Source organism: Hermetia illucens, chromosome 4 (genome assembly GCF_905115235.1).
Source record: "Hermetia illucens chromosome 4, iHerIll2.2.curated.20191125, whole genome shotgun sequence".
Classification (NCBI taxonomy): domain Eukaryota; kingdom Metazoa; phylum Arthropoda; class Insecta; order Diptera; family Stratiomyidae; genus Hermetia; species Hermetia illucens.
In genome coordinates this window covers 167259600-167285181 of record NC_051852.1, presented here as the reverse complement: position 1 = coordinate 167285181, position 25582 = coordinate 167259600, and the positions used below count along the sequence as shown (strand labels likewise).

General features: G+C 42.0%; 1 protein-coding gene across 2 annotated transcripts in view; it reads left to right on the top strand.

Moving 5' to 3' along the window:
- Positions 1–2020: 2020 nt before the first annotated feature.
- Positions 2021–25582, top strand: part of LOC119654686 (1-phosphatidylinositol 4,5-bisphosphate phosphodiesterase gamma-1) — a 36826-nt gene continuing 13264 nt past the window's right edge. For both annotated transcript variants that reach the window (XM_038060196.1, XM_038060194.1), the window contains exons 1-6: positions 2021–2165; positions 15858–16102; positions 16160–16361; positions 16420–16570; positions 16632–16800; positions 16868–17068. In XM_038060196.1, coding sequence (XP_037916124.1) covers positions 15950–16102; positions 16160–16361; positions 16420–16570; positions 16632–16800; positions 16868–17068 — 876 coding nt within the window. In that variant the 5' untranslated portion in view covers positions 2021–2165; positions 15858–15949. The remainder of the gene's footprint in view (positions 2166–15857; positions 16103–16159; positions 16362–16419; positions 16571–16631; positions 16801–16867; positions 17069–25582) is intronic.

Here is a 25582-nt window from a genome sequence, read left to right as displayed (position 1 = left end):
CGTTGCTAGTTTTTGGAATACGTGTCAATTTATGCACCCATCTCCAAAAAAAGGTGTTTTTCTGCTGCCACGCTGGAGGGCGCTGTGTTCATCTGAAGAAAAAAAACTAAAAGGCATTTTAATGTGGACAATATTCTACGGTCCGCAAACTAGGATAATTAGAAAATATTAAAAGGTAAATTTTTGGTGGGCTTTTAAACTTAATTTTTTGGTTTTTGGTGTTTTTTTACGACTTTTTTTATGAATGAAAAAAAACGACCTGTCCGATTGCAATTATCCTACTTTGCGGACCGTAGAAATATGTATTAAAGAAATCGTGAAAATTTCAAAGAATTTGGTTGGATAGATTTTGAGCTATGGTGGCAGCCGATTTTCAAGATGCAGTTTCGAGAAAAACGCATTTGAAAATTTAAATGTGATTATCAACAGTAAAGTTTGAACTCACCATTAACCTGCTATACCTGGTCCATAGAGAGCACCCTCCGTTTCTTCAAAAAAGTCTTGTAAGGCCGATTGTTGCTCTCTGGTTTCAATTCTGGCTCTTTTAGCGGGGTCAGTCGATCGTCGTTCGGACCGTCAAATTCGCGCTTCGTTACGGCGGTCGGCACCAACGTGACATATCTGACCATCTTGACATCTCATTGTCACTAGGATTTTGAGAATGCCATTGAATCCTTCATTGAAAATAATTGCAGCCAGAAAAGTGGCTATTTCTACGACCTTGACCCCAGAATGAAGGTATTTAGGAGCGAAAGTCTAGATCAATGCATTTAACGACTCATTGTTATTCTGGGTCTCTGCTCCTAAACATTTGTTCAAGAGATCATCTCGTGACAAATCTTCGTAGATTGGTTTGATGACTGTTTGAACTTCTTCAGTCAAAGGTGCCTTCTCGTGGTGGAAACTATCCAGTTCTCCTTTAGCTTCCGCTTTGCGCCATTTGCACCAACTGTCCTTGCCTGCTGGACAATTTTGATGCTGTGGATTTTCGTCTGTAGAACATTTATGGAAGAAAGTTGCCCAAATTTCTTGCTTCATTCCTTCTATCGAATTTGCGTGTCGACGAATAGCTAGCCCAAAAAATGCCTTTGTAATTCTTCTTTGCATTTCTAAGCCGCGTTTCCATTCTTTTCTCGACATGTCCCACACATTCCTTTTTTACGTATACGTATATTTTATTATTTGCAGAAATACCGGAGAAAACTCCAGCAAAATCCAATATACAATATACAAAACTTGTCGCAATTGGAACATCCATGTTCATGCTTGCTAAAAGTCTCCTTGCTGATGTTGATGCGAAGTTCTTTTTCTCCTCTGAGAAGTATCAATTCCCATGAAATACTCGTTTTTTAGTGCGAGCATGACGTTGAACGTTAAAACGATCTCCCTTCGTACAATCCATTTAAAAAAATCACTGAGCACACAAACAGCACAATACTTACAACAAAATATAACTGAGTATAGCTTGAAAGCCTTTCAGTGCTCACTCTAGACTGGATTATCCTTTTTATTCCAAACAGCAAATAAGTTTAGACAATTGATTGGTTGTCCATCTTTTTATATTTATACCTGTGTTCGAATTTATAAGGCTCAGGTAAAAAACTAACAGGTAAAAAAAGATTCGATGCTCTTTCTCATCGCGTACTCTAGCCGCGACTGCAAACTCCTTAGCTGTTTAACCCTGCAATTTCTGAACTATTCGGAATATCGGAAAATCCCTTTGCCCATATATTCTCCACTATATATAGATACAATTCATGAAAAAAAAATCGATTTCTCCAACCCGACACACGGGATGACCCCCTTAACGCAGAATTAAACGCCAATTGCAAAATGATTGTCTCGTTGCACATCTAAAACAAAAATCGTTTCTTCCGTTGGTCAGTTTGCGTACAAATTAATTTGCCACTGCCCAAATGCCATCCATTTTCCAATACACTTTAACCTCTTGACGATTTCACCCCATAATCAGTAAACTTCTTGCGAGCTGCTTATCGTTCGTTCAGTCGATAAACAACTTACGGGGCAGCGAGTCCGCCCCTGTAGTCTTGCATTTGCTTCCTGTCAAACATCACGCCAAATGGATTTGTCGCTCCAGTCGGTCCACTCGAAGTGTCAGTGAGCTTCCAGATAAAGTTTTAGCAACATGTTTCCTGTCCTGCACTGTAAGTGAATTCGCAACAAGTAGATGTCCAATAAGAAAATCGTTTTACAGTTCCAAGTAAATATTTTTGTGTGTAAATTTAAGAAGTGGAAACGTTTGTTTAGTTGTCTGTGCACTTTGACAGTAGCACTTCCGCCTCTTTTGCATTGGTCGTGCATCAATAAGATGACAGTGAAAACTCGAGGGAAAAGTACTTCGATTCCCTGACACGTATTGAAATGTTTGAGCATTTGCGAGAATAGTATGTGTTCGCTTTGTCCTAGCCAAGAACGGTGCTTCCCTGCACCGATCGAGAGTTTTCTCAAGAAAGCAGTTTGAATTCGCGCATTCCAGAAAAAAGTCAAACAAACATTTCACCAGCGGAATTCACACTTTGCTTTCGCAAATATTTTAATGACTGGATGAACTCTCGCGCCTCTTCAATGTGCTCCATGTAAACAATTGTGTAAGTGGAATGCTCACTGCGATACGGTATTTGGTGCGTGGAAATTGTTCTAAATGGAAGCAGAAGTGATCACAGATATGTAACACATGTTTATTCTTTGAAGATCATCGCTATTGTTCTATACTTATGGAACCGTAAAAACAAATGTTTGGGGAAGATCCATCCAACGTACATAGCAAAGATAAGGTTTATCAAGTGGAGTAGCGCCATATGTGCTGCGATGTTATCAGGGATTGCATCCGATTCATGAATATATAAAGATAAAGGTTTGAAGAGTTTAGCGTTATCAATGTGTGCAGATGTTTCCGTTGTTTCGGCTCCGTGGTTTGCATTTACTTTTTAAAAATAATTTCGACCTAATTTTCTCGTTTTGGAATTTTGCTTGCAGCCTGGAAAGAATAGGAACTGAAACCTCAATGGTTACGACAAAATATCAGTCTTTGTTTAATTTCTCTACATTTGATTGAACTAAACACATTTTCATTGAAAACACGGACTCATAATTTCTTCCATAGCAAGATATGCCTTTTGGGTTTTGTCTGAGGAATTAGGAAATTGTCTTCGAATATATCTGAGTTGCAACTAAAATTTTAATGGGAAATAGTTTCTCCCAAATTGATTTGAACCGTCATAAAGTGGATGCGGACTGAAGACTACCTAAAACCAAAAATACCTGGCAACCATTTTCAGTCACGCTGTACCCAAAGCAGAGTGAGGCAGCGTCTGATGAGGTTCTTCTCTCTGGACGAACTCTTAGTTAATGCTTTTCAAATATGTGCGCGTTGTTAAAAAAACTGGGTCCGTTTAAATCAAACAAATAATCGGACAAACCCTTAAAAGCGGGATTTCAATTCCTTTAGCTTTTATCACTGCTTCTAAGCGTCGGCGCATCGAACCCATATTCCACTCCTGCTTAAAAACCTCCTTAGACTTCTCTATATTTTTAACTATTCATTTCTTTCATTTTCGTACCAATTCTTTCCAAACGTGTTCAGATCTGGTGACTACGAACAGGAACATAGAAAGTTTGCCCGGTATCATCGTCCTGATAGAAGAAGAATTTATCCAATTCCTCAGCGCTTTGGCTCGCATTTTGCTTCAAGATTATTGGATTCAATCCGTTTTGACAGTCTATAAAATAAATATTCCATATTCCTGCGCTAGAAAACGCCCCCAATTTCATCACTGACTCTCCACCATCCCTGATAGTAGCCCGATTATTATGTGGATTAAACTCTGCATAAGGTTCCCGCCGTATATATCTTTTCGTATCTGAATCATATTACGATGAGAGAACAGCGTGGCATCACCTCAGCACCAATTCGGTCACCAGGCTGTCAAACAGCCAAAATCCCCTAACAGGTTTGCCGGTCGTGAACACTGATTGCACCAGATAATAAATGGAACCGGGTGGCACGTGTTGCAGCTAGCCCGAATGCTAGCAGTTCGGCGAGATGAGGACCGGGGTTCTTGGTTCTCAAATATTATTTTTCTGTCAGGACACAGAGATTTTTTCATGTGTCTTGACTCAATAGTGAGCAAAACTAAACTCACCCGGGGTAAGTTACTCTATAGACGTGAAGTTGTGGCGCGGCAGGATTCGCGGCATTCGCGAAAATTTATTTCGAATGTTGCGAATACCAGCGGACAGATGACGTCACCGGCGCTCTACTCAGTTCAGAACTCGCTACAAGAGTGAAGAACAGAGTAGATGACGAAAAACGTCAGATAGGAAAAATAATAATTAGAAGAAAAGTAAAACAGTTGGTTGGCTGTCACGGTGAAAGAAAGGATTTTCGTGCAGAAAGAAAACAGTTACATACGGAAATCAGTATTATTTCTAATATCTCCAAGTTATAATAAGAGTAATTCATAATAAGAGTAATTTCTTGAAATTGTGTATTGAATTTTGCAACATACGAAAAATATGTCAAAAACCTATTTCGAATAATAGAAGAATAAAAGGTTAAATACAAGCTCCTAAATTTGACTGAGAACTCTTATAAAGTCTCGAGGCGGATTGATATCACCGAAAATTTCAATCCCAAAGGAGCTACACTGCTTAACGGCCTAAGGGCCTAAGGGAGAGGGACACAATCACAAAAAAAAACCCTGACGCACACGGGATGGACGGGGAAGGACTAGCTCTGAGCTGACTCTTTCTAAACGTTACTCACGTATCTTGTACAAAGTTCATTTTTGTGCAAAAGCTCTGCCAAGTGCGGCTTCATTGTGGCGCTTCTCCGAAATCATGATGGAGGCGCCGCGAATCATAAGTCTGCAAAGATTCCTATATTTGCCACAGCAATGCTTGTTGCGGTGGGTAGTTATGATCCCCTTGCTACGCTCTCGTACTGTTGGTGTTACATACGGCTTACCATTTTCATGAGATATGAGACTTTCAGTCAGCTTTCCTTTTTTATAATGAAATTCACAATTCTGATGACATTTTAAGTAATAATTCATGTTATACTAAAAAAGCATATTATATTCAAAGGATTTTAGGGACTATACAAAAAAATGATCTGTTCGTTTTACAATCTCCCCTACAACTTGTTTTTATGTTCGAACTCTAGTACTATTGAACGATTTTGCGCGTCAGATGCATTAATATTACACTATTTGGAACAGCTCACCTATGAATTCCATTCTTGCGGCCAAGCACCCAACACCCCGAGTCTAGAATTTTTCACTGGCCAATTTCATTCAGACCGGCAATTACGGTGAACTCTGGATCGAATCCATGGACTTCTGTCCGGCGATTATCTGATATAAAGCCATCGAGTATTATTCATTTTATGTACATTTGGATAAAAGTAAATTCGACTAATGTCAAACGACAGGGTACACAACTGGGGAGCCCATTTGAAGCTTCACTTTTCTAATTACGATAAGCAAACAACTGTATACCATTTTGACCAGCGTCCGCCTTCCATCCTCACAGGATGACCCTCTCTTGTTTTCCTTTTCTCTTTTTCTTTCTCCCAAGAGAGAAAGGGCAGGCCAGGCACCACGATAAATTTCCCTTCCGGGGCCAAGTTGGACGACTGAAATTTAAATATCCAAACCTTGAAAGCGGCCAGGAAAATTATATCGATGTAACAGCCATGCAGATTAAATTGTGTAAATAATACCTTTATTATCTTCAAAGAAAGGTTACACATGATTTGAATTACAAAAGTTTCCGGTATTCATCGTTTTCCAAAGGTCCAGGTTAAAATATTTTTTACGGAGCTAAAGTCGTGAAACTTTGTCGTTTTTCCACCTATATTGCCATGAAAATCATATTTCCCAAGAAAGTTTGCAGCCGTTTCTGCACAAATTACTTGTCCAAATCGTTTTAGACTAAATTTTTCATAAGTTTGCCGTTAAGAAATACTGTTATCAAATTCTTTTCAGAGTACATCACTCATCATGATCGTCCTTCCTACGCGACGCGTTACTACGTTCATCATAACTGCCGCGATGCAGGCATACCCATTTTTCACTAGTGCGGCAGCCAACTGTTGACATTTAAACAGGCCGCGTGGAGTTGCGTAGCGTAAGTGGGGACGTACCTTTAACTTCTTATAACGCCTAAGCAGTGAAGTGGCTTTCACAAACAATTTTTCCGATGGTTCGGACAGTTTTACCCCCCATGTAGCTTTATTAGGAAGTTATTTGTTTTGACACCGACAGCGATTGCTTCTATATTGTTTTCCTTTCGGATAGCTACGTGGTTAGAGCACAAGGCTGTCATACGCTGTCGCGGTTCGGATCTCACTGGTGGCAGTGAGATTTGTATCGTGATATGGTGTCGGATACCAGTCGACTCAGCTGTGAATGAGTACCTGAGTCAAATCAGGGTAATAATCTCGGGCGAGCGCAATGTTGACCACATTGCCTCCTAGTGTACCGTTACGGTCTTGAATGAAGTGCTCTAACATACTTCAAGGCCCTGATCCAACATGGATTGTTGCGCCAACGATTATTATTATTATTATCAATAGTGCAAGATTTAGGGTCCTTAAAACTATGTGGGATGAATGAACGCATATCTTTTGAATTATATTATTCATGCAGTCGCATAAGAAGTCCACATTCTTCACAGCGCACAGGCCAGTTTAACACTCTTATGTATTTATTAAACGCGACCCAGTCGTTTCTTGTGTAATACCACACTAAGCGCTTGATGGAATAAGGGCGCTGTTTCTGTAGAAAAGTGATACTAAATTTTGTGGAAATAATGCATTGGTCCGAACTACGGCGCTGCTACGGACACTGTGTACTTCTCAGGATGTGACGACATGAAAACATCTAGCAGATGACATTTTCACTTGGTTTATCAGGGATTCTTGCTGGACAATCCGCGTTGCCTTAAGTTATGAGACTCACACAGAAGCTGAACATGTCTTCCTGAAAATCTGAGCCACTATACATTATGCACGTTGAAATCGCCCGCAATGATCATATCAGACAAGGGGATTGTTGGGTCAAATTATCAATGGTATTAGATTTTTGTCTGCTACTTATAGTCTAGCCTAAAATTGATAGAAAAGAGGTAGCTTCCTCCAAACTACAGTTTTTTATTTTAAATGTAAGTATATATTTCGGGAGCCAATTACCTCCTTCCGTAACTATGTACTGATGAAGGCGTAATTAGCTCCCGAAATATATATTTATGTACATTTAAAACTAAAAATTGTAGTTTGGAGGAAGCTACCCCTTGTCTATCAAATTATCAATGTTAAAAGATAGTGCATCAAAGAAACGCACAACATAGGCATCAGATGAGTTAGGGTTGCGATATAAGAAACAGAGGAATATGATGTGCTTCGAGAGATTAATTCTAATCCAGGCGAAGGTGAACTCCGGATTAGCAGAATTAATCTAAATTCCGGGAAAATGGAGAACAGCGCATCATTGCGAACATAAATAGCAATCCCTTTTTTGGAAAGAGAAAAGAGGCACTAAGTGGTAACCAGGGACACGTGGTACTGGTTAATGTCAGTATATGAACTGACCTTCTTCTTCTTCTTTTTTTTCAGCCTTTGTCCCGTTCACAAGCGGGGTCGGCTCACCGTGGTCGGTTTCGCCATTTAGCTCTATCGAATGCCTGATATGAACTGACCTTAGTTTCGCTTAATGCAAAAATAGCCGGTTTTCCTGCGGCATAATCCTATTAGAAAATATATAGAAATAAAAATACCTTGAGAAACCGTCGGCGAAGCTCTTTAGCTGTGCTTTACTCAGCAATATCGGAGAGGAATCCTGATCAGTGGTTCTATATTGATTGAAAAGGCATTGGTAAATCGCGGTAAAATCAAGAATATACCACGATTTTCTTCTAGCCAGGAATAGGTTGATCGTTGGAAAAAGCTTCATGGGAAACTCGTTCCGTACACATTTGCGGTAAGAAATTATGAACAAATGAATCATTTATGGAAGCGACGATGAGTAACCCTTTAAGCAGGTGAAGAATACGAACGAGACTGGGCTTAATTTTAAGATCCTATCAAATAAAACTTTTTTATCTCCTCATGAAACTTCATCATCGCGACGTTTCAATGAAATAAAAAACGAATCCCATTTCATTGGAATTTCTTTTTTCTTTTGGTTTTTTTTCTGGGATTTTTTTTTCGTGATATAACGTAGGCCTATGAACGCGCATTTTGTGATAAATACTTCAAACAAACGCAGGCCGATGTAAAAAAGAAAGCAATGTGCTGCCATATGGAATATTTAAATAAATATAGATGATGCACAGCCAGCAAATTTGAAATCCGGACATCGTAGTACGAAATACATAAGTGTTCAGAAAGTGAGTAAAAGGAGTTGTATGTCGAAAAAATCAAAAAATTTGACTGACGGTTTCGTCCAGGGCAGAGGCAACTCATCAGACGGTGCCTCACCTCTGCCCTGGGAGCAGCGTGACCGAAAGTGCCAACAGGTGGAAAGACGCTCCCTTTTATCATCGCAAAAACACGACAAGGTTGCGAATTATATTGGACTTAAAACGCCAGTCGTTGTAGTCTAAGCTAGACTAAAGTTAGGTTGTTGTTTAGGATCTGCGGGATCCTAAGTCCCCATCCACTTGATGGTGGACCGGACTAAATGAGGAGCAACTTACTCCCACGTTTTTTTAGTCCATGGATCCCTAGTTTGGAGCGTAGCACCCCAAGCATTAAAAATCGAAAAAATGAAAATCCCTCCCAATATAATTCGCAACCTTGTCGTGTTTTTGCGATGACAAAAAGGGAGCATCTTTCCACCTGTTGGCACTTTCGGTCACGCTGCTCCCAGGGCAGAGGTGAGGCAGCGTCTGATGAGTTGCCTCTGCCCTGGACGAAACCGTAAGTCAAATTTTTTGATTTTTTCGATTTTTAATGCTTGGGGTGCTACGCTCCAAACTAGGGATCCATGGACTAAAAAACGAGGGAGTAAGTTGCTCCTCATTTAGTCCGGTCCACCATCAAGTGGATGGGGACTTAGGATCCCGCAGATCCTAAACAACAACCTAGAGTTGTATGTGTTTTATCTTTTTTACAGGAACGTTACATACAGTCTGCTGCATACAATGCAAAAAGAATCAACGAAAAAGGATAAAATAAAACCCTTGCTGAGGACGAAAAACAAAAGGAACTATTTTTTTTTTATGTAAAATTGAAATCCGGATAAGGTCAAAAAATCGTAACAATGACATTAAAAACTCGAAAAATGTTAGTTAATAATCCGTATGGAGACTTTCACTGGGCAGTGGTATGTATTTGACCAAACGTTGGATATATTTGGTTGGAAATTTTCTCGATTGTTCAAGAAAACGTTCTACCAAGCATTTTTTCTTCGAGATTGGACCTTTGCGAAGCCGACCGTTGATGTAATCCCACAGCCAATTGAATACTACCAAGTTTTTGACGCTTTATGTTTTGGCATATCGTGAATTTTTCGCCGCTCGCATGCAGATGCATATTCCCCTTCACGAATGTCACATTTTCCAAGCCTTTCGCGCTGTAACAGATTCCCCTAGTCATACATTTCAGGTATAGCACGGAATAAAACTTACGTTAATGAAATCAATCAAGTGAGTTGGTTTGAGTTTGCTCTGAACTATCTATTTGAAGATCAGATTGGGATGATGTACTCTTTGTAGACGATGCTAAATTTAATGTCTTCTCCTGCAATGGAAAGTAAAAGCCTAGAGAAAGCCTAACACAAAACTGTAGTCGAAAAATCTGAAATTCAGAGTAAAGTGGGAAGTGCTGTGGTAGCTGTTACGAGGCGGACGGTGTGGATAATGTGATATTCGTGGAGGGGTATAGTCCTAGGGGAGGCCTGAATATATTAGGCGGATTTCACTTGGATGTAATTCGCACTCATGTCGTATTTACGATTATACATAAAAACGATGACTACAACCTGTAGGGAGGCAGCGTCTGATGAGTTGCCTCTGCCTTTGATGAAATCGTCAGTCACTTTTTTTTATTTTTTTCATTTATATCCTCTTGAGGGTTTTTGATGGGTAAAACCCTCTTTTTCGTAAGCGACGGGAAAGTTTTTTCCGAATATGAACTAAGAACATCATAGTAGTTGACAGAATTCCTTTGAACTTCTCCAGTTGTTACATTCTGGATGGCAGATATCTGATTATGTTGAAAATACTCTAGCCATTTTGGACTAGCTTTGTCCCGAAGTTGGTGGTCAAGGCTGCCGCAAAGTAAGCACTTTGGGTTTTTGCATGGATCAATGCATGTCGGAATTTTACCGCAACTTTTCCATTGAAAGATTTACAGTGGTTGGAAAGGTGATCTAATCTTTCACATTTACCACATTGTCGGGGTTTGGGAGTCTAGTATTCTACATTCAGCCGGGTATATTTAAAGATGATTTTTTGGGAAGTCAGATCCTTCGAAAGTGAATGTCACACACACAGTAGACGGAAGAAATTTCGAAACTCTTTGAAGAGTACTTTGCCAGTCGAGATTTCCTTGCCCCTAAGTTGATGAGTTGTTTGATGGCATTGCTGTTTCCGCCAAGATTATTGAAACAAGTCGGGAAACCGGAAGCTTGACGCTTCAGGTATAAAAGGTTTTGTGTTTCCCTATGTGAGGAGCATAACGTAGTTCTCCATTGGCTTATAGCATTGACCCGAGATATTGAAATCGTTCAGTTCTGGGCAGGTTACTGCCATTACCAGAACAGCGATTTAAATATCTCGAAGGGCAGGTTACCGACATTGCCAAAACTCAGCGATTTAAATATGTCGAGGGGCAGGTTACTGCCATTGCCAGAACTCAGCGATTTAAATATCTCGAGTCAATGCTATCAGCCAATGGAGAACTGCATAATGAAATTATTTCACACGTTAACACAACCTGGATGAAGTGGCATTCCCCAACTGGTGTTTGTGATCGACGTATCAGCGCACGTCCCAAATCTAAAATTTACTGCAATGTCGTCCGTCTGCCGCTCTCTATAGTTCTGAGTATTGGCCGACTATAAAGGTCAATGAACGGCGTCTTGCGGTAATGGGGACGAAGATATTGCATTGAACTGGTGGCGTGATACGTTTTGATTACGTCTGAAATGAGAATGTCCGCGATCGAACGGGTTTGCACCGATCGTGGAAAAACTTCAAGAGAGGCGTTTTCGATGGTGTGGTCACGTAATTCACACTAACGAGAATTCAACAACGAGTATTGGTCAGAACATCGAAAGCAATAGTAAGCAACCAAAAAGCCGACCAAAACAATGTTGGCTTGATATGCTGGATGAGGATTTAAAGGTCTCAAGATTACATCCTGATCAGGCATTTGATAAAATAAAATGACGAAACCGATCACCACAAGCCGACCCCGCTTGTGAACTGATGGCTGAACAAAAAGAAAAAGATGTGAGGAGCGACGAGTGCACGACAGCTCCGTGTAATATAGCTAAAAATTCCATTGCCCTCTATTTTCTAGAAAGCGATTTAAATAAATCATTTGATGGAAAGCCCTGTGTTGATAATGGTCAACCTTATACGCCTCACACCCTGAGTTTAATATTATTAGCAAATGCCAACAATTTAACCAACATCAAATATAAACAAGTCGGAAAACCGGAAGCTCGCGCTTCGGATATAAAGGTTTTGTGTTCATCTTATGTAAGAAATTTCAACGCATATTTTTCTATCCGTATATAGCTACAAATCCAACATAATCCTTCATATTTTTCCAAACTACGAGACATACGTACATATTACAGCCATAGATATTACGCTCACCCTAAACAAACAAACTGCCTATTTCCGAATACTGTACACATATATGCACGTATATAAATTGATCGTACCCATATTTCCGATTTACTTCTTATATCTATTTGAATTAGGCACTACCCGCAAAGTTCATTAGCATGCATATATTATATACCTACATGCACATATGCTGGCAAATAACTAAAAAAAACTAAAACAAAATAATTCTCTGCGACCCAATTCATAAGAACTTATTTCGTTGTGGTATTGACGAATTGATATGTGATGATGACGTCATGCAGGTTGTAGAGTGCAGGAAATTCACAAAAAATTGTAAAGTTTCACCTCCTATAACTTCGTTAATAATAATTGGATTTTCTTCAAACTTGACCAAATTGTGCATTATGTTCTTCATTACACGCATGCCACTTTGTACTTCTGGGATGAACATAAGGGGGGTGCCGGGTAAATTTCTAAAATGTGGAAATATACTATTATTAACTTTATTTGTGCAGATGTCGGAACCGGATATATTTTGAGGCCTAGATTTCGTAGAGATGCGCCACTGTGATTTTTTTCAGATTTTTCGGTTGGATAGGTTCTGAGAACGAGACCTGTTACACTTTTTGGGGGTCATATTTTGAGCGCTCACTCCTCCATGTTTCAGTCAATATCAAATATTGCACCAGTTTCGAAAAGTACTAATTGAGACCTTTCATTTGATACCCCACATGGCCACATTCTGTGAAAAAAAAGTTTGCACTCTTCATTCACATGTATGGGCCCCCCTTAAACTTAACACAAGATGGCGCCACTTACTGCATGTAAAGGGAACACCAGATTACATACTCTCACAATTTTCGTGACAATCGGTCCAGCCGTTTCCGAATAAATCGGGTGTGACAGACAGACATACACCGTCTCGATTCTAATAAGGTTTTGCTTCACACAAAACCTTAAAAAGGGGCTTACTTCGATTCGTCCATTAAGAACGGGATCCCAATTGAATATGTAGAGAATATGAGTTTAGACTCAAGTATTCCATCGATAAGCTCAGGGTTGCATCGTTAAAATCGAAGTTTCATTTTGGTTATGGTTTTGTTTTTTTTTCTTTCTTTTTGCCGAGACTAAACTAGTTGAAACTAAGGGTCGTCTTTTTTTTTTTTTGAGGAGGTGGAAATCTTGAAAAGACACTGGTCTGGACACACCAGCGTGTGGTATTTTTACCCACTAAAACCACCCCCGACTCCCTCCTTGCCCCGCGGAACCACCATAAGGTATTACATCACGGGGCGGAGTCAGCTCACTCTAGCTTAATCCCATTTCTTCTATACGCGGCGCACGTGACCGCGCTTTTCTCCTTTCCTCTGCCTTTCGCAATTTATATTGAATTGATGCGACCATGGAGTTGACCGCATTCCAATTCTCTTGATGTGCTAGCATTTTCGGCACCAGATTTTCTGGTACCAGCACCTCTCCTAGAGTCTCCTCTAGATTCTCCCTTTCTTCCACAAATCTCGGACAGTGGAAGAATACATGCTCTGGGTCCTCTGGGACTCCATCACAATTTGGACAGTCGGGTGAGGTCTCCAATTTAAACCTGTGAAGGTATTGGAGATATCCTCCATGTCCCGTGAGAAACTGGGTGAAATTATAATTAATCTCACCGTGTCGTCTCTCCAACCACTCCTTGATGGCAGGAATGAGCCTGTGAGTCCACCGACCCTTTCCCGAGCATTCCCACCGCTCTTGCTATCTATTTATGGATCTCACCCTCTCAGCGTTCTTCGTCTGCGATAAGGGAGAGATTGGCTTCGCATGGTATATATTTGCCATCTCATCTGCCAAGATGTCAATCGGCATCATTCCAGAGATGACGAATGCTGCATCATCTGAGACAGTCCTGAAGGCAAAGCATACCTTCAGAGCTGTCCTCCTGTAGACTGCATTCAGTTTGCTAGTGTTAACTGACATCCGCAATGCCTCGCTCCAAACTGGGGTCGCATAGAGCATGATTGATGTCACCACCCTGGCTATGAGCAACCTAGAGGTATGCCGTGGCCCTCCCACATTCGGCATCATCCTCGCCAGGGCCATACTAGCAGTGGATGATTTATCACAAACATACTGTAAGTGTTGCTTATAGCTAAGCTTCCTGTCTATCACCACCCCCAAGTATGATGGTCAGCTTGGAAGTGATGATATGATTCCTGATTCTAACACAGGCGTAATTTCTCTTCCGGCGCTTCGTGATGAGGACCGCTTCTGTTTTTTCCTCCAGAGCTCTCCGACCAGCATTTGACAGCACTGATTGCCTCACTTGAGTATAACTCAGCATCTTCAAGATGCTTTGCGACAACAACCAGTGCTATGTCGTCAGCGTAACCCACCACTGTGGCTTCCTCCGGAAGGGGAAGATTAAGTACATCGTTATACATGATGTTCCACAGTAGTGGACCCAATACGGAGCCCTGTGGGACATCCGCGGAAACTACATACTCCTGGGGTCTGTCATCAGTGTCATACCAGAGCCTCCTTTCAGTTAAGTAACTATCAACGATAGCAACGAGATAGGCGGGAATACCAACCTTCGCTAGGGATTTGCGTATTAGATTCCAATTGGCCGAATTGAATGCATTTTTCATGTCCAGGGTTACTACCACGCAATATTTGCTGGTACCACCCTTTCCGTGAATTGCATCTTCGGCCAAGCTAGTAACCAATTTGATGGCATCAATGGTTGATCTGGCTTTTCGGAACCCATACTGCCGATCTGAAAGGCCACCTTGGCTCTCAGCAACCAGGAGTAATCTATTATAGATTACCCGCTCCAACATTTTCCCCTCCGTGTCCAAAAGACATATGGGTCGGTATGACGATGGTTCACCTGGAGGTTTACCAGGCTTAGGCAGAAGTACCAACTTCTGTCGCTTCCAAGCCGCCGGAAATATTCCTTACGACATGCACGCTTCGAACATGCACGCTTCGAACAACTCAGCGAACATGTCCGGCCTGGATTTCACGCCAAGCTTAGGGTCGTCTGGAAGACAGAGTTCACCACACACATATCTTAACCCCTGTGGCGACTTAGATTTCGACACAGTAGTGTAGCATTTTTTACCCCGTAGTCCTCACTTGCAATTACAACTATAACAAATATACATACATATGTAACTTTTAAATGTTACTAGCTACAAGATAGTTTTCCGGTATAAGTTCTAATTGAAGTTGATCTAGTTATTCGCTTACTCGACTGCATTATTACGTTATTTCATCACTGAGAGCAAATGAAAAAGCTAACGAACCTTTTTGAACAGCTAACGGTCATTCACCCGCTAAAAACCGACTTTACTGACTGAATCTATTCTTGGCGTGTACGTTAACACATAAAGCTACCCCCATTATCTAATTGATCTAAGATATTGATTTTTACAACCACATTTATTTAGGTACATATGCGAAAAACACGCAGCTTTGTTAGCCCCCTATAATAAGTTGAAGATAATGCAAAATATTCTACACTATTGTTGATAACGTTGAAATTCTTAAACACGCAAGCAGAATTAGAACATCAACGTGTCCAGAACGGACGTTGTCATGAAGTTAATTAATTGAAAGAAGCTACGAAATCATATTTATTTAAATCTAGTTACAATGTCAACTGGAAATAATTCATTTCTCATGAAATAAAAAGCACACAGAACCTGCCAATCCCGTAGGTGGCTGCGCCCTAATACTCTCCAGCTTTGTCATACGCCTATTTAGTTGTACATATATTATTGCGTGTCATATTGTTCTTCAGCTACTATGATTGCATTGATATCACAAGGTAAAAGTACGATATCGGAGCAATAATGCTTGAGTGATATGCAAATGATAAAGTGATAGTGATAACTAAAGCAAATTATCACATTTTTTTTTTTGGATATCACGAAAGCTAATAAATATTGATATCTATACAGGCAATCCTCCGATTCACCATTATCACTCTTTTTTTCCGTCTACTTGTAACTCGGTTTCATTTTGCTTTCCAGAAGTCGCGCATTTCATCGAATCTCGCTCCACACCCTTGGGTCGCATTAATTTTAGATTTCATTGTTTTTCTTGATGAAGAATTGAAAACAAGATGTTGAGTTGCTTCAGTACAATTAGTACTCCCAGTTTGGGGGAAATGGAGGCAACGATCTCATTACTGGAACGTGGGACGATTATAACAAAATTATACCCAAAACATCGAGCTGAGCCGAAGAAATTGATGCTTGTTCGTGAAACCAGGCAGGTAGGTGACAGAATAAGTTAAATGGAAATGAATACTGAAAATGTATAAACCTTACAGCTATTATGGTCATCAGCTAATGTGAATACTCGGACGGATTTTGAGGGCTCCCTTGAACTTCGCGAAGTTAAAGAGATTCGTCAAGGGAAAAATTCCAAAGAATTTCGCAACTTTATGGATGATTCAAAGAAATTCGACGCACAAAAATGTTTTGTTCTGCTTTATGGTAATACGTTTAAGTTGAAGACGTTTTCAGTGGTTGGTATGTGACTCAGTTACCAGTAAACCGAAAGAATGAAACCAAATCCGGAAACTTTCAGCATTTTCAGAGCAAGAGTGTGAGAACTGGATCAAAGGAATCAAGTACATGGTAATGGACACCATCAATTCTCCATATCCATTGCAAGTGGAACGCTGGCTTCGGAAGGAATTTTACGCAATTGAAAACGCAAATTTGCATTCTAGAGACAAGTAATCTATTGCGAAGTCTAAATGAACTGTGATTTGAAGTAATGTTTGTATTTATCCCTAGTGGTAGCGTTACTATAAAGGACTTCAAGGCGTTCCTGGCCAGCGTTAGCTGTAAAATGTCGACAGGGAAATTGATGGAACATTTCTCTCAATCAACAGATTCGAAAAAGGGAGACTTGCGCTTCGATGATTTCTCTCGATTGTACCAAAAACTTTTGCTTCCACAATCGGTAAATGGAGTTCACCTAGACCCTTGCATTGCCTCTTAAAAGCGAATATTGACTCTTTAATTCACAGTTCGTCGAAGGATGTTTTAGTGATCAATTTCGCTATTCGAGAAACGGAAACACGGTAACATTACAGGAGTTTCAAAGTTTTCTTATTACTGAACAAAATGATGCAATGGGTCGTGACGACAAGGCGGTTTCTAAATTTATTTGTGAGTTTCTGCAAGATATTGAACGGGAAGTGCAAGAGCCTTACATGACTATTAATGAAGTAGGTTGATCAATATTTTTATTAGGTGGTTGCACATGAAATGGCCAAGTTGGTACTAAAATTTGAAACGACTTTAAAGCTTACAAAAATTTATTTAATTAATCAAAATAGGTGCCAGTCGATTCAAAACACTTCTCCCAGCGAGATACAAGAGCATGTATGCCAGTTCCGTAGAAGTCCAATTTTCGGGTGTTGATAAATTCGTCGAAGGCAATTCTGATGGTCTCTTCATTCCTAAATTGTTTTTACGCCAAAAAAATATCCAAATGCTTAAAAAAGTGGTATTCGGTTGGCAAAAGGTCCGGTGAATATGGTGGATAAGGCAGAGTCTCATAGTGCAAATCGTTCAACTTTTGAACCGTTGTTCTGGATACATGAGGTCTTTTTAAGGTTTTGTGTAAACACAAAACCTTATTAAAATCGGTTTACTGTCTGTCTGTCTGTCCGTCACACGCATTTTTCTCGGAGACGGTTATAGCGATTGACACCAAATTTGGTAGAAAGGTGGGAACTGTGAACGCTCACGCATACAGTGAATTACATCCTTTTACGTCGAATTTAATGGGGGATCCCCATACATGCAAAAGGGGGGTGTAAAATTTTTTTTCATCAAATATAGTCATGTGGGGTATCAAATTAAAGGTCTCGATTAGTACTTTTCAAAGCCACACATTCGTTGGAAGGGTGGGGAGCGCGGGGGGTTGAAAGTGATCACTTCTTCAAGGGGGCCATTCTCAGAAACTACCAAACCGAAAAATCTGAAAAAAATCAGGAGGCTGCCACTATATGGTGCCCGGGCTCCGAAATACCTTCCATGCCGATATCTGTTTAAATAAAGTTAATAATAGTATATTACTACAATTTTTGGTATTGGTCAGACACCCCCCTTAAGTTCATCCTAGTACCATGAAATTTTACAGTGATATAGGCTATAATATAGAGCATAATCTTACCAAGTTCGGTGGAAATCGCACTATTACTAACAAAGTTATAATACCTCAAATTTGTTGCTTCTTTGAAAATTGAAGACTATGAATGTCAGTATCACCCGAAAGTGGATACTCTCACATAATATATGGATATATTACGTGCTATGTACTAAGAAATACACAAAACCTTTCGTACCTGAAGCGTCCAGCTTCCGGTTTCCCGACTTGTTTTTTTTTTTTTTTGAGGAGGTGGAAATCTTCCAAAGACACTGGTTTGGACACACCAGCGTGTGGGATTTTTACCCACTAAAACCACCCCCGACTCCCCCCCTGCCCCGCGGAACTACCATAAGGTATTACATCACGGGGCGGAGTCAGCTCACTCTAGCTTTGTCACCGCGTTTTTCTTCTCTCCTCTGCCTTTCGCAGTTTATTTTGAATAGATGCGATCATACAGTTGACCGCATCCCAATTTTCTTGATGTGCTAGCATTTTCGGCACCAGATTTTCTGGTACCAGCACCTCTCCTAGAGTCTCCTCTAGATTCCTCCTTTCTTCCACAAATCTCGGACAGTGGAAGAATACATGCTCTGGGTCCTCTGGGACTCCATCATAATTTGCACAGTCGGGTGAGGTCTCCAATTTAAACCTGTGAAGGTATTGGAGATATCCTCCATGTCCCGTGAGAAACTGGGTGAGATTATAATTAATCTGAGTCCACCGACCCTTTCCCGAGCGTTGCCACCGCTCTTGCCACCTATTTATGGATCTCTCCCTCTCAGCGTTCTTCGTCTGCAATAAGAGAGAGATTGACTTCGCATGGCATATATTCGCCATCTCATCTGCCAAGATGTCAACCGGCATCATTCCAGAGATGACGAATGCTGCATTATCTGAGACAGTTCTGAAAGCAGAGCATACCCTCAGAGCTGTCCTCCTGTAGACTGCATTCAGTTTGCTAGTGTTAACTGACATCCGCAACGCCTCGCTCCAAACTGGGGTCGCATAGAGCATGATTGTGGTTACCACCCTGGCTATAAGTAACCTAGAGGTATGCCGTGGCCCTCCCACGTTCGGCATCATCCTCGCCAGGGGGATACATGAGGTCCTGCATTGTCGTGAAGGAGTAATACACCAACTCTGTTGACTAATCTCGGCCGTTGAATACTCAATGTTTGGTGCATTTCCTCGAGTTGGGCACAGTATTTCTGTGTATTTATCGTTTCTCCAGGTGCCAAAGAGGATTACTCCAGCTGTAGACCACCAAAGAGTCACCATTGCCTTCTTCGGATGGAAGCTCGGTTTCGGCATATGCTTCAGAGGCTCATCAGCCATTGTGCTGATCGGCGACGACTGTCGTATAATATCCACTTTTCATCACATGTCACTATTCTCTGCAAAAGGGATGAAACGCCACGAAAATGTCCTACGCAAGCCAAGACTCACGTCCACTTGCCTATACTCGTAAGTGTTTATGCGAGAGGAATTTGCTGCCGCCAGTTTGAGCGGCTGTGGATAAAGTCGATGATGCCGGGGTACGGGAAGAACCGAAACCTCCGCACCAGTGTCGACGAGGTAGTTGCACCTGCTGAGGGGGTCGAGAATAGTTAGGCGACGTGGCGCTGCGCTCTGGGTGGCCGTCGCCAAGACCCCCCGCGGACCTAGTTTTTTGCGGTAGGCGCGAATTTACAAGGTAGCGTACATCTTGTCGCTTTATCTCCGAATTTACGATGGTACCAGCAAATACCTTTGTCCGTAGGCTGTCTTGACGACCTGCTACCCGAACGCCCTTTTCGTGTGGCAGACCGTGAGCGAGCTCGCGATCTGGCACTCGAACGCTGAGCGTCCAACGTCGCCCGCATTTCGGCCACGCTGGCTGTTAAAGCGGCTATCTCGCGCCTTAAGTCGCTCACCTCATCCGACGGTGGTTGAACGGCCGCTATGGTTGGGCGTACGTACACCTCCTGCACCTGGTCGTCCGTCGCTGCCAGTTCCTCCAAGGAACCGGAGACCCAAGCTAGGATCACCTGGGTGCCCCCCGGGAGCCGTCGCAGCCAGAGCGACTTGATCAGGTCATCGCCGATCTTGCTCCCACCCAATTGCCTCATTTCGCGAAGCAATTGGCTGGGAGTTCGATCACCCAACGTTAAACTCGCCAGCAGGTGGTCTAATTTTGCCGACTCGCTTGCCGACAGGTGCCTGATCAACTCGCTCTTGAGCTGCGAGTATGATGTCGACTTCACTACGTCGGACACCAGAAGAATCGACTCTTCATCCAGGCCGACCACCGCATAGTTGAAGCGGGTCGCGTCCGATGTGATTCCGGACATTTGGAACTGCGCTGTGGCGGCGGCGCTGGTGTTGACGGCTGCTGCGGTGGCGATGGTTGTGGCGGCGGCGCTGGTGTTCGTTCTCGGGGTCACCAATTAAGTGTTTTCTGTCACTCAAAATTCTCAATTTAGCCTGTATGTTATTTCTTCACAAACGAACTGTTTTTATCTAATAACCGCACTTATAATGTAACGAAATTATGAGGCGCAGCACCGCTATGGATAACACCTATCCTCCCTCGTGGTTGAGACAGAAGAGATCGGCTTATTTCCATGCGGTCTTTTCTGTCCCAACCAATCGCACTCTCTCACCGCTAATCCTCCACTCCCGTGGCGAGTTCTAAAACGAGTGGAGAGTTCCGCGCCATCTACTTGCCCCCATTCGCAACATTCGAAATAAATTTCGAATGCTGCGGATCCTGCCGTGCCACACGCTTCTGTTGCTGGAGAGTAAAGAACTGCAAATTTCCATTCGAAGCGCCATATCGTGCTCCATAAGGGCATGCGAAACCCATTTGTCGAGCTTTTTCACCTTTCTAAGCTGTTGAAAGTGCCGGGAAATTGTCGAATAGTGTACGCCCAGTTTTTCTGCAATGTCTCTCACAGACTGATGTGTGTCGGATTCGACTAGCAAACGCAGCTCGTCGTTGTCAATCGATGGTCCTGGATGTGTACGTGGCTCACTTTGAAGGTTTACGTCGCCTGACCGGAATTTTTTGAACCACCGCCGTGTGGTTCGTTCGCTTACCGTATCAGCTCCAAATGCGCTGTTAATGTTCCTGGTCGCCTCCGCCGTTTTATGGCCAAGTTTGAACTCATACAGAAAAGGTATACGTTCTTGGCTCTTTTCCATCCTTTTTAAGGTTTTGTGTAAAACAAAATCTTATTAAAATCGATTCAATGTCTGTCTGTCTGTCTGTGTCACACATTTTTCTCCAAAACGGCTAAACCGATCCGAACGAAATTCGGTGGACAGATGGGAACTATGAAATCCCACACATACAGCGAGTGGCATAAATTTAGGTGGAGTTTAAAGGGGGGCTCCCCATACATCCAAAGGGGGGATTCAAAAAATTTGTTCACCCGATATAGTCGTGTAGAGTATCAAATGAAAGGTCTCGATTTGTATTTTCTGAAGTTGACATTAGTTTTGGCTTGAATTGCAAAGTGCGTGAGTAAGGAGTCAAAATGTACGCACTTGAAGTGAGACAGGACTCATTTTCGGAATCTGCCCAACCTAAAAATCCGAAAAAAATCAGGGTGGCGCGCTTAGATGAAATCTAGGCCTCAAAATATGTCCCATTCCGATATCTGCTCAAATAAACTTACTAATAGTATATTACCAACTTTTAGAAATTTACTGAAAAATCCCCCTTAAATGCATCCGAATTTTGTACCCGCATAGAGGATAATATTTCGTATATACATGCTAAATTGCATGGAAATCTGGCTATTAACGCCAAAGTTATAGCAGTTCAAACTTAGCAATTTTGCACGAACTAACTGCTTCCAAAGCCATGCAAATAAGATGCTGACGTCATAATTAACGGGAATAATTGACATTCGTGTGAAATATTAAAGTCGCATTTATAAAGAATCTACTTATCTGCAGCCCTTTTTAAGGTTTTGTGTAAAACACCATGGTCTAAAGCCCCTGATGTTTCGGCCGGCGTTTTGGTCGCTTACTATCGACTTCGATGTTCAGACCAATCTTGGTAAGTGAATTCTCGTTAGTGCAAATTACGTGAACCATCGAAGACGCCTCTCTTCCAGTTTTCCCATGATCGGTGCAAACCCATATCGATCGCGGATATTCTCATTTCAGACGTGATCAAATCGTGTCACGCCACCAGTGCAATGCAACATCTTCGTCCCCATTATCGCAAGACGCCGGTCATTGTCTTTTATAGTCGGCCAACACTTAGAACTATAGAGTTGTGGAATGCCACTTCATCCAGGTTGCGTTAATGCGTGAAGCAATTTCATTACGCAGTTCTCCATTGGCTGATAGCATTGACTCGAGATATTTAAATCGCTGAGTTCCGGCAATGGCAGTAACCTGCCCCTCGAGATATTTAAATCGCTCAGTTCTGGCAGTGGCAGTAACCTGCCCAGAACTGAGCGATTTCAATATCTCGAGTCAATGCTATAAGCCAATGGAGAACTACGTTATGCTCCTCACATAGGGAAACACAAAACCTTTTATACCTGAAGCGTCAAGCTTCCGGTTTCCCGACTTGTTTCCAATTTAGTCTACTGTCGAAAGTCAGTCCTAAATATTTAGCTGTTGGTTTCCAATCGATGGGCTGATTGTCGATTTTGATTTTCCCCGGTTTCTGTTTTCTCTTTCTTGTGATGAAGATTGTCTGGGTCTTCTCCGGGTTTATTTTTATCTTCCACTTTTTGAAGTATTCCAACATTGTGTTGGTTGCCTTCTGAAGATTGCTTGTGATGAGGCGTGCCTGTTTCGATGTGTGGAAGAGGCATGTGTCGTCCGTGAATAAGGAGATCCCTGTGAAGCGGTTGAATTGTCTTGGAATGTCCGCCGTGAATACTGTGTATAACAGCTGTGAAAGCGGCGATCCTTGGGGTACTCCTGCCTCTATTATTTTTTTTGTTGATTGGTGCCCCTCCAGTGCCACCCTAAAACTTCGATTTGCAATAAAGGATTGGATTAGTCTTATCAGTGAATCAGATATTTTAAATTTCTTTAGTTTAGCTACGAGCCTTGCGTGCCAAACTTTATCGAAAGCTTTCGATATATCGAACATTATTAGTCCGGTCGATTTCCGCTTGTTTAATCCACTGCGAATGTGCTGGACTACTCTGGCCAGTTGAAGCTCGCATGAATGCTCTCGTTGGAATCCGTATTGTTCCTCTGGGATGATGTTGAGCTCGTTGAGTTGATCCTGCAGTCTGCTCCGTATTATCCTTTCTGCAATTTTTCCAATTGTTGGAAGTAGGCTGATGGGTCTCCAGTTCTGTGGGAAGATTGGGTTCTTTCCCGGTTCCGGCAGAAGGATGATGATGGACTTTTTCCATGCTTTTGGATATGTTCTGAGACGGAGTACTGCATTTATTACTGTGGTGATTGATTCGACGATGTTATTCGGTGCGTTCTTGATGCACTCGTTTGTAAGCATATCCCATCCTGGGGCTTTTTTGCTGCTTAGTCCATGGATGATGGTTTGGACTTCCACCTGGTCTGTTTGCAGTTCCCAGTCTTCTCTTTGTATTGAGTCATCTTGTGTCTCTGTTTCTGACTCGTACTCTTCTTCAGATTCATCGTGCGATGCGGTGTTCTCCCTGAACTGGAGTTCGAGTGAGTCCGCGAACGCTTCGGCCTTTCCCTCCTTATAGAATTCAAGGCCATTGGGACCATGAATTGTAGGCATTTGCCTTCTCGAGCCTCTTTTAAAATATTTGCTGAGCCGCCAGAAGTTGATGTTTCCCGGCTCTAAGTTTTGAAGGAAGTATTCCCACTGTTCGTTCCTGAATCGGTCAATGTCATCTCTGATGACGTTAGTGAGCCGATTCGCTTCTCTTTTCAGATTGGGATCTCCTGTCATTCTTCCTCTTTTTCTGATGCGATTTCTCTCCCTTATTCTTCCTTTAATATTTCTTGGGAGCCGGTAGTATTGTTGGTCGTTTACTTCTGTCTGCGTTGAGCTCTCCTGCTTGGCTGAAGTTAGTTGGGCGGTTAGGTTTTGAATCTCTGTCTCTACCTGTTCCGATGTTTCCAGTTTAGTCGTTGTGGTGTATTGTCTTAGAATGTGGCGGTAGGTGTCCCAGTTGGTGCTTTTGATCATTTTCGGCGGTTTTTCAATATATATGTTGTATATTGAAAATAGCACCGGTTTGTGGTCCGACAAGAGGTCGTCCAACACGCACACGAGTAGCAGTTGAAGGTCCTCTGAAAAATTATCTGCTGATGGTGGACGGTAGACTGATATAATTTTTACATCAGCTGGTCCTATCCTTGCCTCGATGATTGTAGCTTCCATTCCAGTGATGAGTGGTGTTTCCAGGCGGTGATGCTCGATGTTTCTCTTGATGAGGATTGCGGTTCCTCCTCCACGGCCAGTAAGTCGGTCGTTTCTATATATTTCGTAGTTGGGTACTTTTAGTGTTGGTTTGAGGAACGTTTCCTGGATGAGTAGTATGTCTACTTCTGCCTCGTAAAGGAATTCTTTCAATTCTCCCATTTTTCCTGTTACGGAATTTGCGTTCCACGAGATAATGTTAAGCTTAATGCTTACCATGCTGGTTCTTAGTTGGGTTGCCTAGAGGGATCTGCGAGCTAAACAGGTTTTGAATCATTTTAGTCATCATTGACTCCATCATTTTTTGGATCTGTGCTTGCATGCTGCTCAGCACTTGATCCATTTGTACGGGCTTCGGGTTCGCTGTGGAAGAGGGAGTTTTTGGTGCTGTTGGGGCTTTTCCTGTCGGTTTGTTGATTGGTTGTGTTACCTGTGATACCTGTGGAGAAGAGTTAGATTTCGCCATCTGGGCGAAGGTTTTCTTAATATTTTTAGGATTTTTTGGACATCCGCCATAGCTGGCTGGATGATCCCCTTTGCAGTTGTTGCAGGTTGCCTTCTGCTTCTGCTTCCTCTCGCATTTTGCATTTTGCAAGTGATGCGATCCCTCGCATTTAACGCAACGTGCGTCGGCGAAACAGTTGTTCGCAGAGTGTCCGAACTGCTGACAGTTATGGCACTGCGATTGCGAAGTCCTCGGTTTTTGGGACTCGATTTTCACGATCAGGTGGCAGATCGATTTGGCATTGTATATGCCGGTTTCATTTTTCGGCATTAACACTTTTAATAGTCTGGAGGGCCCGTTCTTCATTTTTATGAAGAAACACTCTTATAGGATGGAAGCCCTGATCCTCAAGGTCTTCCTTCACATCTTCGGGCGTTATTCCCTCGAGCCCCCGGATTATAATGCTGATGTTCTTCTCTTCTGGGAGAAGATATGTGTGGAATTGAATTCCACTTTCTCTAAAAAATTTCGTGATCTTTCGGTGGTCGCTCGGCTGCTCTGGAGTTATTCTCACTCCCAGGTGTATCCTCCTCGCGTGAAGGATATTAATTTTCCTATTTCTCAACTCTTTCTCAATGGCTGGCCATTTTGATGGCTGCCTTAAAATCACGGGTACCGTATCCTTTTCGGCTTCTTTAGCCTTAGGACTTTCCTGTCCTGAAGGCTTTGACTTTTCCGGTGACTTCACTACTGCTTTTTTAAAAATG